At 45.3% G+C, this 15,005-nt stretch overlaps 3 protein-coding genes across 5 annotated transcripts; 1 reads left to right on the top strand and 2 right to left on the bottom strand.

Moving 5' to 3' along the window:
* Positions 1-163: 163 nt before the first annotated feature.
* Positions 164-2,982, bottom strand: wdr53 (WD repeat domain 53). The gene is made up of 3 exons (XM_035528573.1): positions 2,462-2,982; positions 1,676-2,188; positions 164-1,169 (listed from the first exon to the last, which is right to left on the bottom strand). The coding sequence occupies exons 2-3, from the start codon at positions 2,162-2,164 to the stop codon at positions 501-503; spliced, it is 1,158 nt and encodes a 385-aa protein (XP_035384466.1). The 5' UTR covers positions 2,165-2,188; positions 2,462-2,982; the 3' UTR covers positions 164-500.
* Positions 2,983-3,509: 527 nt separating this feature from the next.
* On the top strand, positions 3,510-6,775 carry neu4 (sialidase 4). 2 transcript variants are annotated; one of them, XM_027019096.2, is made up of 3 exons: positions 3,510-4,621; positions 5,298-5,553; positions 5,733-6,775. In XM_027019096.2, the coding sequence occupies exons 1-3, from the start codon at positions 4,349-4,351 to the stop codon at positions 6,581-6,583; spliced, it is 1,380 nt and encodes a 459-aa protein (XP_026874897.2). In that variant the 5' UTR covers positions 3,510-4,348; the 3' UTR covers positions 6,584-6,775. The 2 variants fall into 2 exon arrangements, with proteins under 2 accessions (XP_026874897.2, XP_026874896.2); XM_027019095.2 differs by having other exon boundaries at positions 5,706-6,775.
* LOC113583018 (G-protein coupled receptor 87-like) lies at positions 6,451-13,728 on the bottom strand. 2 transcript variants are annotated; one of them, XM_027019097.2, is made up of 5 exons: positions 13,595-13,728; positions 12,934-13,174; positions 11,293-12,484; positions 10,705-10,752; positions 6,451-6,524 (listed from the first exon to the last, which is right to left on the bottom strand). In XM_027019097.2, the coding sequence occupies exon 3, from the start codon at positions 12,480-12,482 to the stop codon at positions 11,466-11,468; it is 1,017 nt and encodes a 338-aa protein (XP_026874898.2). In that variant the 5' UTR covers positions 12,483-12,484; positions 12,934-13,174; positions 13,595-13,728; the 3' UTR covers positions 6,451-6,524; positions 10,705-10,752; positions 11,293-11,465. The 2 variants fall into 2 exon arrangements, with proteins under 2 accessions (XP_026874898.2, XP_026874899.2); XM_027019098.2 differs by having other exon boundaries at positions 13,621-13,727.
* Between the last annotated feature and the right edge of the window lie 1,277 nt (positions 13,729-15,005).

The raw sequence follows: 15,005 nt of genomic DNA, 5'->3' as shown, positions 1-15,005 counted from the left end.
AATGCATAAACATTTCAGGCTGACTAAGAGATGTTTGCTGAGAAGGATCTGGTAAACAGTAGCATGCACGCTGTAGCTGAAACAAGATTCCCACCTTCTGCCACAGTAACCAACCCCCAGAGAATGAGGGGCCATCACAGACTTGGCTTCAGCCTTTCCGCAATTCTGCATGTTTTCATGTTTTATTTTTTGCATGCGTGTGCACACACACACACACACCCCAATTCTTAAAACCAATTCTGAAAACTTGATAAGAATATTTATTTATACTGAGTATATTATCATGAAGCCTGACTGCAGTCAACCAGAAACATTCACTGGCAAAAAAGGACACCCAAAACCCATCTACACACACCAAAAAAAGCAAAGAGAATCATGTCTTAAGGCCAGTTCATTCTTTTGCAGTCATGTATAAATAGTTGCCCTCAGTTCACCCAGAAGAGAAATAAATAACAAAGTTATAATGGAGGTTTCCAGGATTCTGGCTGGATTATGACAGGCTACAGTCCCGCCAGAGAGTAGGCGGTTAAGATGGGGCTCTGGTCTGCCACGAGCAGACTCGGCTGGCCCCTGAGGAGGGCTGGACACACCCAGTTCACCTTGTCCTCGTGGCTAAACTTTATCTTGGGTTCAGCTGTTGCGCGCCACGCTCCTGGATTAGCACCGCTGGCCTCCTCGGAAAGCTCACCCTCACGCCGCTTTTCCTCTTCAGCCTCAGCGTCTCTGGCAGCCTGACACTTGGCTTTGGCTTTGGCTTTGTTCTTCCTGTGGGGGGCCTTCAGCTTGCCCCTGCCCTTCCCCTCTGCGGCCACTAGGGGCTCTTCTCCCAGATCCCACAGCGCCACGGCGCAGTCGTTGCCTCCCGTGGCCAGCCAGTAAGGGTGGGGGAGGAAGCTGAGAAAGTGGGCCTGCGCGGCACCCTGGCTGTGAGCCTTTATCGCCCCCTGATGCTCGTGCCGGGAGCCCGCGCCCACCCGCGCCAGGTGCACGTGGCCGTCCTCGGCAGCGCAAGCGAGCACGTTTCCACAGGACGCCACGCTGACGCAGTGGGCCAGCGGGGGGTTGAAGAGCTGGCCCGCCCTCTGCTGCGGCTCGCCGTCTTCCTCGGCTGCCTGCTGCAGGCTGTAGGTCCACACCGGCCGAGCTTTCTGCAGGTTCCACAGCATCACCTGGAGGACCAGAGTGGCTCAAACAAATGCAGCAAAAGAAAACACAGCACACTCCACTACACAGGAGCATCAGCACAAGAAGAAAATTAATGGTCTTCTGTATCAATTAATCAATTTGTTAGAACTCCATATGTTTACTGCAGATCCTATGCCTTAACAAGCCAATATCCCCAAGCAGTTTGATCTCACATCAAACTTATCACTTATGTTGAAATGTCACAAACAACAAACAAGATTAAAAAAAACAAAACAAGGTTCAGTGCAAATGAAGTTTAAAAGTGATAGTGAACTTGACAGCCACTAGAGGGCAACATTACACCGAACAAGTCCCATCTCTCTGCTTCAGCTCTAGTCCAAGATACATATATGCCTTTCGTCTGTTTCAAATATACACAGTGAATCTGGACAGCAGGTTTTTACCCTACAGTTCAGACAACTGGACAGCGACCCCAGTGATGTTTTCCCTGTTCTCCAGCAGACTGGATAAACAGAGGTTCTAGACTCACCTGCATGTCCAGTCCCGCAGACACGAGGCTCTGCGGCCTCTGCGGCCGGAAGGCCACAGACGAGCAGATGTTGGCGTGCTTGCGCAGGGTGCGGCTCACTCTGCCCGCCTGCAGGTCCACCACCCTAACGGCCCCGGAGTCGTCGGCCGTGGCCAGCAGGGTACCCGTCTCATTCACCGACACCGCGTTGATCTCGTCTTCTCCGACGCCTCGCAGCTCCTCCAGCGCACCCTTCAGGCGGCGGGCGTCCAGCACGCTGACCGTCTCCCCGTGAGCCGCGTACAGGAGCCCGGGGGCCGTCGGGGAGAACGCCGTGCACGTGACGTCCTCCCGCGCGGCCAAGCGCAGCTGCGCGAGGGGCAGCCCGTCCGGGGTCCACACCGTCACCTCGCCCCCCTCTGCTCCGGACGCCAGCAGGCCGTCCTCGCCCCCAGCGGAGGCCACGCACAGCACGGAGGCCGCGTGGCCGCCCGCCCACCTGCGCGACATGTCGCCGGCCGGCGCGAGCTGCAGCTGCGCGTAGAAACGGACGCGATGATGCATTTATTGTTGGACGTCAGAAGACGTCTTTTATTAGATGAACCTAGCTAGCTAGCCACGTTATTTTTACACGCAAAACGTAAAAGGCGACTCATTTTAGACAACAGGCTGGCAAACACTCCAGTGCAGAAAACAGAACAACAACAATCAACTTAATCCTCAAAGTCTGCGTGTGTGGGAGCTCGGTAGCCTGAAGCTAGTTTACATGACATCAACGCTCCAAAAAACGCCAAAGCCTTCACTTACCTGATGCAAAGGTGTCCGAGACGACGTGCACACACTGTGTGTGATTAAAGTGTCACTCAGGTCTAAGCAGGAACATTATATCGCAGGATACACACTTGGAAACTCAACTTTACCTCCCTGACTCCCCGCACGTAAAAGTCGCACTTCGATGACGTAAAAGACACCAGCGGGCCTTTAATAATGCGTTTCAACTTTCAAAATAGTTGTACATGAAGGGGGGAAAGAAAGAAAAGCTGACCACGATAGATGACCTGTAACGAACAGAGCCCGAAGCTCTTATGTCAACTCAGCATGCTGAGTTCAGGACAGTTAATGGGCGTGGAAATAATCAAGCCTGAAATATAATGGTGAGCAGAAGAAGGTGTCGCCAGACCCGTGCAGTGGATGTGTGGAGCAGTGATGAGGATGAGGATGAGGATGATGTGTAGAGCAGTGAGGAGGACGATGAGGCTGATGAGGCACAAATGAGGCTAATTTCTGGGTCACTGATAAACCGATAAACTGATCAACTGTGAGCATGATTCTGTATAGGCAGCTATCTAATAAAAGGGTCATCCAAACCAGCACACACACACACACACACACACACACACACACACACACACACACACACACACACACACACACACACACACACACACTGCTTACTCCTTATATGTGACTTTCTACAACTTCCCTTCTTAGTTAGGATGTTTCTGTGTTGAAAAATGTAATGCAAGCAAACAAAGTGAAATGTTACTCCCTTACACACACACACACACACACACACACACACGTGCTCACACACACACACACACACACACACACACACACACACACACGTGCTCACACACACACACACACACACACACACACACACACACACACACACATTATTATCTTCTATTATCTCACCCTCAAGCACTTGTTTAACTACCATCCTGTTACATAGTCAACTAACAGTAAGTGGTCTGTTTTTACTTCTGGTTGCTATTTTGTACAACATGAATGTTTGATACATTTGTGAAACTATTAAGTTGTTAAATTTACTGCTAGTTAAACAGTAAGTTAAAGTAAAACAATAAAAACTTAGTAAAGTAACAGTAAAGAAAAAAACAGTAAAGTCAAAAATGATTGTTTTGGCATTGATTATTCAACATTTCTAATCTGATCTATACTTTTGACTGACAAGCTTGTCAACAGTTTTCGTCTAGAATTCATAGTGATGCGTAGAGTTAATATTGACAAATAAAAATGGCCTTTTGCCTGCTGTCTCTTCCTCCCCACCTGTGAGGACACATGCGACTTTGGTAATATAGAACAGCAACAACAGCAGCATAATAATCATCATAATCATAATAATATTGCATTTTCAACTGGTTTTACATATATGTGATTTACATATATGTAACCTGTTTGATAATTATTTGATAAACCAATAAATTAAAACTGTTTTTCTTCAGTTATTAATGCTGAAATATACTGACATATGCAGTTAGCATTGGGCTATTTATACAGTAAGCATCTAAGTGTAAAGATATATTTGTATGTGTTAAACTAAGTGTACAGATAAGCACTCTCTCTGTCTCTTTCTTGTATATGTGCATATGTGCAAACCACAGTGCATATGGCAGGTTTAATCAAACTTGTCACGCACGCTACTTTGGCAGTTGGCAGTGTTTCCTTTTTTTAAAGAATGCTGACTGTGTGTTGGGGGCACATTCTCTCTCTAGTGCTAGCTTTCCCTTTGCATGGTAATGGCCTCACCGAGTGTTCTAGATCCTGATGCACTGCCCCCCGCCCTCGACAGGGAAGGTCAGGCAGGAAAGGTGAGACAGCATTTTGTGGGCCCACATCCCACATCGAGTATCCAGTGTAGGAAGCAGGGGGTCCGTATTTATTTTGCACATGTCAGCTGGTCTCTGCAATATTTGGCACTGTTTTAGTCGCTTTTTCCCAGAAGCCCTTTGCTTGACCATGGAATCGTGGCCGCGTTTACCCGCCCGCACCGTGCTCTTCCAGAAGGAGGCGAGCGGAGTGACATATCGCATTCCTGCTCTGGTCTTCCTGCCATGGTCGTCCTGCTTCCTGGCCTTCTGTGAGGAGAGGCTGAGTCCTGCAGACTCCCATGCACACCTGCTCGTCCTGCGCAAGGGCACCTTCTACAAGAACTATGTAGAGGTAACACCAAGATCTTACTCTCACTTACAGCATTTCACTAATAATCCCAGCTGGACGTTCCAGGTCCAGAAAGCAGACATTCTCTAACTAACACAAGCCAGCAGGTAGAATTGTTTTTGAAACCATGGCAGAACCTTTATTTTGCATCACAAACTTGAACTAATTTTACCTGCTGGCTTGCACTAATTAGAAAATCCAGGAATCTTAATCCTGTCTAGACCTGGAAGGGCCACTTCTGTAAATAATCGTCTATGATGAGTGATTAGGTATTCCTAATCTCTAGCTGTTCTTAAAAAGCAGCCATACACTTTTGCTCTCATCTGTAAGTCGTAATCCGGTAGTGTTGTTTGGCCTGTCCATGTTTTTAAATCAGGTCATTTATGTAAGATGTCCATTGAAACAAGCCACTGTGTAGAGAACAAGATACCATCAGTTAACTCCAATGTACACAGAAACGGTGAAAAAGGACTGGTATCCTATAGTTGCAATTATAGAGTATGACACAAACTCTCTTAGTCTCTTTTTAGGAGTCTTAGTTTCTTTGCAGTCATCTTAGTCTCCTTGCAGGAGTCTTAGTCTTTGCAGGAGTCTCTGTAGTAGTCTTAGTCTCACTGAATGGAAGTGAGAGGCGTTGAATTTCCCTCTTCTCTTCCGTCGTCCTCTTGTCCCGTCCTAGTGGGAGGACATGCGGGTGCTAAGCACGGCCAGTCTGCCAGGCTACCGCTCCATGAACCCCTGCCCTGTCTATGACGCCTTCACGGGGACGCTCTTCCTCTTCTTCATCGCCGTCCTCGGTCACACCTCCGAAGCCCACCAGTTGGCGACTGGTAATAACGTCACAAAGCTCTGCTGTGTTTCCAGCAATGACCACGGAGAAACATGGAGTCCTGTCACTGATCTCACGCACAAGGCCATCGGTGACACCATCAAAGGTGAGACTGAGGCTCTAACTGTCAGTTCCTTAAAACCTATTTTCTTTGGGTCTTTTTTTACTGTATCAATAGCATATTTCAACATTTAACGGATAAACTTGGTAATCCTTTTACCAGCAACAGAACCCCGTTTATTTATTGATCTTTGACAGAGTGGGCTACTTTTGCTCTCGGTCCAGGCCACGGGATCCAGCTAAAGTCTGGGCGTCTGCTAGTCCCCGCCTACGCCTATCACATCGACTGCAGAAACTGCTTCGGCAAGCTGTGCAAAACCACGGCCCACTCCTTTTGTTTCCGCAGCGACACGCACGGGCGGGACTGGCACCTTGGCCGGGCCGTGCCAAGCCCTGAGTGTGTGGAGTGTCAGCTGGTGTCGGTGGACGAGGAAGAGAGGGCCAGTGTGCTATACTGCAATGCCCGCAGTGCCCTGGGCTACCGCGTGCAGGCGCTCAGCTTTGACGGCGGAGCCACCTTCGAGGCAGGCCAACTGGTGCCGAAGCTCGCTGAGACCAGGTATGGTTGCCATGGCAGCATGGTCAGTTTCCCAGCCCCCTTGCCCCTCCCCCGGAGTGCCCCTCCCCACCCCAGGTGGGAGACAGCTACTGTCCATACTCCACCAGCTGCTTCCGCTGCTTCCAAAACGGACTTGCCAACACCGACCTGGGTGGTGTACGGACACCCAACCTGGCAGGATGCTCGCCGTGATCTGGGCCTGCACCTCTCTGTCCGGCCCCGGGACCCCGACAGCTGGACCAAGCCATGGGTCATTTACGAGGGCCCCAGCGCCTACTCAGATCTGGCGTGTGTGGAGGTCCAGACTGCTGGGGCCCCGCCGATCACTGCCTTTGCCTGCCTGTTTGAGAATGGCAGGAAGACAGCATACGAGGAGATTTCCTTCTGCATGTTCACGCTATACGATGTCATGAACAACGTCCGCCACAGCAAAGGTCAGAGTGAGGGATCACTGGGGGCTGAAAAACAGAAGCAGAGGAAGAAGAGGAGGAGGTTTGAGTTCTGTAGAGTGTGCTAGTTCTCATCAGAATAAATATGAAAGCTGATTAGATATGATGCCTTAATCTCAGCACGAACTGATACAGCTGTGTATGGTGCGTGTGTATGTGTGTGTGTGTGTCTGCAGAGATAAACAAAAAAACGGAACTGCAATTTATACTGGTACAATATACAAATGTTAAAATTACCAAAACAAATGGCCACATGCTAATGTGTGAAATGTATTAAAATATATTTAATTCATCTATGTATAATTTGTATTTTAATAATTTAATTTGGAATTTAATATTAACTGTCAGATAAACAGTCATCTTAAGTAACATGAATTAATAAGAATTTATACACTTGAAGGAGGACTTCATGAAAACGTTTAATCTGGCTGGAGACAGAGCTAGCAGTAGTCAGTGAACCCTGGACTTTTCTGAATGTAAACGTTTGAGACCCAGCAACATGACAAGGATCGTTATGCAGGTAATAATTTATAAACCAGAGAATGCAGAGAGCAAAATCCAGCTAAAGAACAAGGGAGGTCCTCAGGAATCGGAGACGAAAAAATACAGGCTAGGATCAGTACACAGGAAAGATTACAGAGCAGGAAACGGCTTGGTAGTGCAGACTACAGCGCAGGCCAAAGCTATTCACAGTGACAACCTAATGGGAAGCAGGTTAGGTCACTATAACTATGGACACAGCGCTAGTATTCCAGTGAGGACCTCTAGTTGCTAGAAGGGGTAACCCTAAAATTTAATACAGTTACACGGACCCTCTTCATGTAGGGTCATGTGATTGTGTCGAACATCTGCGGTTTGGGAGGATTGGGGGTGATAAATGAACATTTTAAAGCAGGCTCAAGTTTAAAAATACTTATCTCATCAAGAATCTTGTCTTATCTCATATATTTTTTATTATACAAATTACAAATATAAATTTGTTATACAAATTTTAAATATATATGCATTATGCAAATGTAACAAATATTCAAATAATTCACTCCAATACATGTAATTAAAATACTGGGTATTCAGACGGCATGTATGTAGGCCTACACAATCTACAAGCAACGGCACTTATTACAGGGACTAAATCAGATATTTAAGCAGTATTTCAAAGGTATTGCTATCCTACAAAAAAACTGACGTAAAACCTACGCTCCATTAACGACACATCTACACCACCATGACTGCGCTCGTCAGAGAATGTGTCAAAACTCTTTATATTCCAGGTCAATTTATATCCCAGCATTTAGGAGATTTGGAGGTGCTGTTTCAGTCGAAGACTGAAGCCCTAGCAGGACAAACAGGAAAGAGTGTCCCGTGGGCTCTGCTAAAATAACAAATACAGCTCACTTTGGTCTGTGCCATATGTGGCCCACAATGGCTAAAGAATTATTATTTCATATGGTAATCTGAATGTGATACTTCAGTTGGGTGTTTCTGTAAATATATCATGCAAAGCAAAGCAGTGTAATCTTTATTGAAAGTCATTTTCATTATAGAATCGTTTGTTGCACTGTAACTGCAAATTTAGCAGCTACCTTTTTTTGTGAAGTTTGAACCTTTCACATAGTACTGATTTCCCACTGGACTTACTTGATCAATAATAATTCCACATAACTTTAAGTACATTTTTGCCATTTTTGTAGTTTTACAGTTTTACAAAAAGGGACACTTAAGCTAAACGTAGCCGACTGAAGGATCGTAAGAGAGAAAACACGGGTGTGGAGGCTGCCATCTTACTCAGGGACAGTAGCACAAACTACAGTGCAGCAAGAAGCAGGATTTTCAAATTCAATGTGAATTTCATTCAGCTGGCAAAGTAATATTTATTTTTCTGTGCTCATTGAAATGTGCTCAGGGTATTGGACAACCACATGGAGGCGCTGCAATGCCACCTTAATTCTACCATCCTGTACCCGGAGCGCTTTATCAGTGCACTGTATCAGTGCTCCTTGTCACCCAACTAATCAAGTGGCATTAGGTAATGGTTAAGGGCTTTCCTGACAAGAATGCACACACTCACATAAAATGATTTAGTAACTGATAATGCTTACTGTTATTTAGTTGGATTTGTGGTGCCATTTCTGGGAAACATCCGTATTTTATAACTGCGGTTGTTTTGTGCTGTAATTTGCAGTTTCGGCTGTTTTCTGTCCTAAGTTGGCAGAGGGAAAAACCAGCGTGGTGACCACATGGTGAGCAGGGCCGGCGGTGGGAAGATTTTCTTTGCCCCTCCAACACAAAGCCCATTTCTCTTTATGTTGTGAAATTTTCTCTGACCAGTCATGCAGCTAAAACCAGCAGACTGCACCGTGCAACTCAGCAGAGCCGAAAGGTCCTGCCCTCCATGCTGCCATGGTATATATACATACACACACACACACACACATATATATATATATATATATATATATATATATATATATATATATATATATATATATATATATATATATATATATATATATATATATATATATATATATATACATACACACACACACACATATATATATATATATATATATACATACACACACACACACACACACACACATATATATATATGCATGTAATAACCCTATTGACGGAGTAACGTCTTATGAACCTTTTAAAAATCTTTTATTAATTGAAATTTTTTTTTTAAATCCCCCAAGAGGAACAGATTTTCACTTTTATTAACGCCAAACTTTTTATTTTTTTCAGCTTTATTGACACCAAACGTCTTTCACTGGTTTCTTTTTGAAGAAAGTCCACAAATCTTGTTGTATTTCTAGTGTTATCCAAAGCAGACGCATAATGCCCCAAACAAACCGCAGAAAGCCCGCGACTATCCGGACCATCTGCGTCTGTCCGGCCCCGATAGTTATTCGCCATAAAGCCCTCCTGATAAGCTCGATACAGCGTAAGGGAGGGGCACGCAGAACACGCGTGGCGAGGAGGCCTCGAGCTGGTAGCCAGGGCAGGAAGAGATCAGAAATAAGAAATAATAATAATAAAAAATAATAATAATAATAATGTCGCACACCCTGCCTCTTGCTCCAAGGCTCCAGAATTCTGAGCTATGCCACTGCTTGGTGTGTAAATTGCACATATGGTTCGACTGAAAATACTGACAGCAGACACCTTAAATGAGCACATTAATCCAAAGGGAGTGGAAAGGGAGGGTTAGGGTTTACTAGAGGATGGTTGTCCCCATGGTGCTTTTTAACTGGCATCTCCTCACAACCCTTCCTCAAATCAAGCCCCTAATATAGTTCTGGCTTTCAAAATATGACTAAAAACATGCCCACCCATTATGTTTTACTGCAACCCTAGTCAAGCACGGTGAGTCTAGTGTGGTGAGTCTAGCTTGGTGAGTTCTGTAGTGAGTTCTGTGGTGAGTTGTGTGGTGAGTCTAGCATAGTGAGTTGTGTGGGACCTCTGTTGCTTTGATCTCCTGACCCGAGTGACATCACTGTCATGCCAAAGGTATAAAGAAAAGTTGTTCTTCACAGTCATTAATAATTCTGTGTTCTTCTTCAAAACCACCTTTAGTTTTTGCCTTGGTCAGTTTCAGTAGTGGAAATGATGCATGTTCTACCAACTGCTAGTAAAATAATTCTGAATTTGTTTAGAATGTAGCAGTTATGCATGGAGGAGATGGGGGTACTTGATTGGTTGATGGGATGTGTGTTTTGTGGTGACTGCTGGTAATTAAAGGAATTGTGCATATCAAATGTATTAAAATAAATAAAAATAACAAATATAATAAAAAAATAAACATACAGCATTCAAAGAATTGCTAGCAAAAAGAGCCACTCACAGCTTGCCAGACATGGCCTGAGGACTGAGGTACTGTACATATTTCCTGTGTTATAATGGACTACTATGTCCTACTCTCATACCGACTGGGCATAAAAGTAGTATGCATTATGCGACCAAAATAAATTTTTCCAGTACGTGATCAGAGCTATCGCCGTAGTGATCTTCATCCCTTTCTTCCAACGCTGGAGGGAACATTGTACGTTCATGTGACCTCATGGTACGGTTTGAGTTTGTCGCATACTGGATACTCCACTGCATACTACTACAGGGACCAGTATGCGGTATATGGTACATACTGAGTGCAGTATGCAGTATTCAGAAAATAGCCATAACTCACTCTATGCTCTGGATGTCAGCAGGCCTTTTCTTGGTGAGAAATGTGGCTCTGCAGAGATAAAACATAAGATAGTCACATGAAACAAGAAGTATCTTAAATACGCAACCTTGCTCTTCAGAACATGCCCGAGTTCTTAAAAAAAAAGAAGCTTACAAGTCAATTTTAAATAACTTCACACTAACTTGATTAACTTGACAAATGAACATTACGGGAAGCGTACATTATGCACGTAGGAGTCTAAAAGTTGTCTGCTAAGCATGTAGTGTGGAAGCGTGTGAGTCAATAATGCATGTGACTTTAAACAGAATCTTACAGCAGTGACAACATTTTTTTAATATGTGGTGTCATAGTGACCAACGAAATGAGAGGCTTTATGGCTAAAAAATGCTGGTGTTTGAATTCCACCAGTTTTGCAGCACTCTGACATGGAAAGCTTATTGCTACTTTAGATATAAGACATCGAATGGGCCAATAAATTCATTAAATCAGGGCTGCAAACTTATGCAATTTGAGCCAACGTTATTATAACAGAAACCTAAAGGTCTTCAGCAGAGACACTTGAGACTTGACTAATCACTTTAGGCTCACCTCAAAACAGAGCTCCCGGACTGGTGAACATCTCCGCCGTACGCCGAGGACATACGATCTGCTTGAAGAAGACAGACGTCAGCTGCGTTATTTAAGACAATTCCTCCAAGTGCAGATCCCAAACAGCTTCATCTGTGTGAACACACTCTCAGTCTGCACAGATTTCCGCCGCTTCACACCAGAGACGAGCACTCCCTCAGCCGTAGCACTGTGCTCTCTCTCCTCCTATCGGTGGGAGAGCCGGAGTCAGGACTCGCGGCCTCACGTGGGACCAGGCGCAGCACCTCGGCTAGCTTGCTCCTGAAAGACTGGCACATGAACAGGTAAATGATGGGGTCCAGGCACACGTTGCAGGTGGAGAGGAAGGATGTGATCTTCTTGCCCTCCATCAGCATAGCCGCCACCTCTCGGGAGAAGTGGTGGCTGGTTTGACTCCGTGTGAACGGGATCCGCCACAGATGATAAGGCACGAAGCACAGGAAAAACACCACCACCACCACCAGGATGTTTTGCTGGGACTTGGGCTTCTGACGGCCCATAGCTACAAACCTGGTGGAGGAGACCCAAACCTGCCTGTAGATGCAGGCATAAGAGGCCAGCAGTGTGATCAGCACGGAGGAGAAAATCCCTGTGTTTACGTAGACCACCAGCTCATGCCACCACAGCCCCAGTGCGCACTTCAGGCTCGGGCAGCAGTGCGCAGTCTCCGGCGTCGGCTCCTGATTGGTCAGGATGGAGTTGGGGAACGACAGGGCCCCCATGGCCAGCCACACGAACGCTGCCATGGCTCGGGTGAAGGAGTAGTTGTAGAGGCAGCTCCCGCGCGCAACCCCGAAGGGCCGCACGATCTTCAGGTAGCGATCGAGCGCCAGTAGGCCGAGGAAGAGGATGTTGACGTACATGCAGCAGTAGAAGAGCACGGCCGTGTAGCGGCAGGAGACGGACCGCAGCCACCAGGGCCCCACCCCCGCCTCGGTTGCTATGGTGACGGGCAGCACCAGGGTCATCAGCAAGTCGGCGGCCAGCATGTTGCGCAAGTATAGTGCGAAGGTCTTCTTGTGGGCGTGGATCTGGAAGAACACCCACGCCGCCGTGCAGTTGAGCAGCAGGCTGGTTATAAACACCAGCAGGTACAGCGACGCGAACGTCCAGGACGGGGGCGGCAGGCTCGCCGTGCAGTTAAGGGCCATGACTGGGAATAGAAAGTTAATCGAAATTATTCAGGTTTTATAGGCAAAAAGAGTTTTTAAGGTGTACTGTAAGTGCAAATTTGACTAATCCAAGTATTAATACATCAGGTACGAATGATGAAGTGTCAGCGTTTCCCTAAATTACTTAGTTTCTGTTGATTCCTGATATTAATTTCTGCCTTAAGACTGCCAGTGCTTCCAAAAGAACATCAAACGTTTTCATATAAAATTCAAGCGTAAGAAAAGGTGTTGCTCATGATAAACCTTTGCTTAATGCACAGATGAAAGTGAGACGAATCAGATTAGTTCATGTTACTTGAACAGTTCATCTAACTGTCTCACATCTATTTAAACCCTGTGAAAGTCATAAAAGGTGAGTGACTATAAAAGTTATAGTGCCAATAAAATAAAAGACACTAAAATAATGAAAACAGAATGAAAATAATCTGACCTGGACTTTCGTGTGTAACTCTCTCCCGATGTGAAATCTCCAAGCAGCAGGTGCCCGCTGACTTTGTGTTGTACTGAACGACTGACAAGCTCACAGATGAAGTTGCTCCTCTCCTGCCACTGGAGTGAGCGTGTAGAGGCTAATCGTGGCTTTCCTGGGAAATAAGCTTACTGCAGATACCTCTTTCAGCCTGTCATCATGGTTAGGAATTTTTACATGAGGTCACTTGGACATGTCAGGCCTATAAGAAAGAATAACAGGTCGTATATGCCATGTTGGTCAAATATACATGTTGCTAGTGTAACTGTACTGGGTTGAATACCACTGATCTTGTCTATTTTGGTCTGCTTCTCTCTCTCTCTCTCTCTCTCTCTCTCTATATATATATATATATATATATAGACACAAAACAGCTGCTTAAAGTTGAATTGAATGAAACGTCAAGTGGCAAAACCCCCACAAGGTTTATTCATGAAATAAACAAATAAATTCTTATTTTTACATCTAGTGCTTATAGCCAGCAGCTTGGAGAATATTCTTCCACTGAGAACTGCTGTCTTTCATAAACATAAACAACACCCCTTCTTACTGCCTTCGCCTGCCACACGAGATGTCAGAACGTGTCACACGAGAGTACACTTAGCTGCAGAAAGTATCTTACCTAAAGAGGTCAATGAAGAAACCCACCTCTGCAGCGGTCTTCAACACGTGGGCTGTGCAGTGAAGCAGGTGAACGGCACATGCATGCACATCGTTTCGAGGTCTGTGGTCCGTCGAGACTGCGGCAGCTGTCGCTACGAACAGTTGCTGCTCTAGATCTCACGATGATTGTGCACATTCTGCTGCTGGGGTTTATCTAGGCTTGGCCTTATCTAGTCCGAGCAGGTGTGAACAGCCTAAACAACTTTAGTGGAGGCTTAAGTGGTTCTTATCGGACTGTGACCTATGGGAGCAAAGAAGAGCTCCATGGCATGCTGCCAACAGGATGTTTGAGTTCTGGGGAAAAGGGAGTTCTGAGGAAAAAGGCTTTTATTGTCACAGTATAGGAGCATGAGATCTCTGATATGAAAAGCATAATACTGTGAACACAATGTTTACACACTCACTGGCCTTGGTTTGTTTCACCTAACATAGTATTATAAGCGGATTTTATAATTTAAACCTTTTTAAATTATTGGTGATTTGATCAATTGTTTCAACAAGTTTATTTTTGTAAATACTTGAAAAAACTGGACTTCACATGTTGGATCCAGCAAGACAACTCAGCCTGCCAGAGATTATGCGTGTGTAGCTCTAGGGCCAGTGTCAATGTCAGAAACTAATCATTGATGAAGAAATCAGAGGATGACTAACACAAACTGATAAACACACACACACACACACACACACACACACACACACATGCACACACGCATGCACACACACATGCACAAACCCAGCAAACAATCTCTTGTCTTTATTCAAGAGGTGTAGTTTTAGGATTTGGAGTATGTGGAGGAAAATAAGGCAAAGGTGTTTCAGAAACATCACAAATGCTTTAAAGTTTTCAGTACAAAGTAGCCAAGGGGCTTCAGATAATCTCTCCACTGAACCGTAAAACCTTTTTTTTTCTGTCCTCCAGTCTCAAGGCCACACAGTCAACATCAGGGTGAGCCGTTAGCAGGAATTTCATTTACGTGTACTGGATTTGGGGGATGTTATTATCCAGTTAAGACAGTTGAGTCAAAACAGTTCAGCCTGCCAAAGACTGCATGTCTGAGATTACAGTTGTATTGGACAGGAATGACATACTATTATTGACTCCTTGGAATTCCTTGGAATTTCATGCTGACATCGGCATACTGGGCACTGTTCCTTGTCTAAGACAGGCAAAAGCAGGAGTGAAGGGGTGGAACTACAGCACATGATACCATAACTCTAACCAGGGCTCACAGACATCATTTACATAGTCAGCAGTGTGGGTTCAGCCTGGCTTCACTTCACTTCACTTCACTCAGTATCACTCTCAAACGTCGTTTTGGCTCAGTAAAATGGCACATTACCAATCTCGAAATGGTCTTTGACCAAAAGTA

Source organism: Electrophorus electricus, chromosome 7 (assembly GCF_013358815.1).
Source record: "Electrophorus electricus isolate fEleEle1 chromosome 7, fEleEle1.pri, whole genome shotgun sequence".
Taxonomy (NCBI): Eukaryota; Metazoa; Chordata; class Actinopteri; order Gymnotiformes; family Gymnotidae; genus Electrophorus; species Electrophorus electricus.
The sequence above is the reverse complement of the archived record's forward strand: the minus strand, read 5'-3'. Positions and strand labels throughout refer to the sequence as shown.

Coding starts and splice junctions, on each gene's coding strand:
- wdr53 (XM_035528573.1), bottom strand. CDS start 2,164: ATGTCGCGCAGGTGGGCGGGCGGCCACGCGGCCTCCGTGCTGTGCGTG. Junction 1,170..1,675: donor CTGCGGGACTGGACATGCAG/GTGAGTCTAGAA, acceptor CTGGTCCTCCAG/GTGATGCTGTGGAACCTGCA.
- neu4 (XM_027019095.2), top strand. CDS start 4,349: ATGTCAGCTGGTCTCTGCAATATTTGGCACTGTTTTAGTCGCTTTTTC. Junction 4,622..5,297: donor TCTACAAGAACTATGTAGAG/GTAACACCAAGA, acceptor GTCCCGTCCTAG/TGGGAGGACATGCGGGTGCT. Junction 5,554..5,705: donor CATCGGTGACACCATCAAAG/GTGAGACTGAGG, acceptor GATCTTTGACAG/AGTGGGCTACTTTTGCTCTC.
- LOC113583018 (XM_027019097.2), bottom strand. CDS start 12,482: ATGGCCCTTAACTGCACGGCGAGCCTGCCGCCCCCGTCCTGGACGTTC.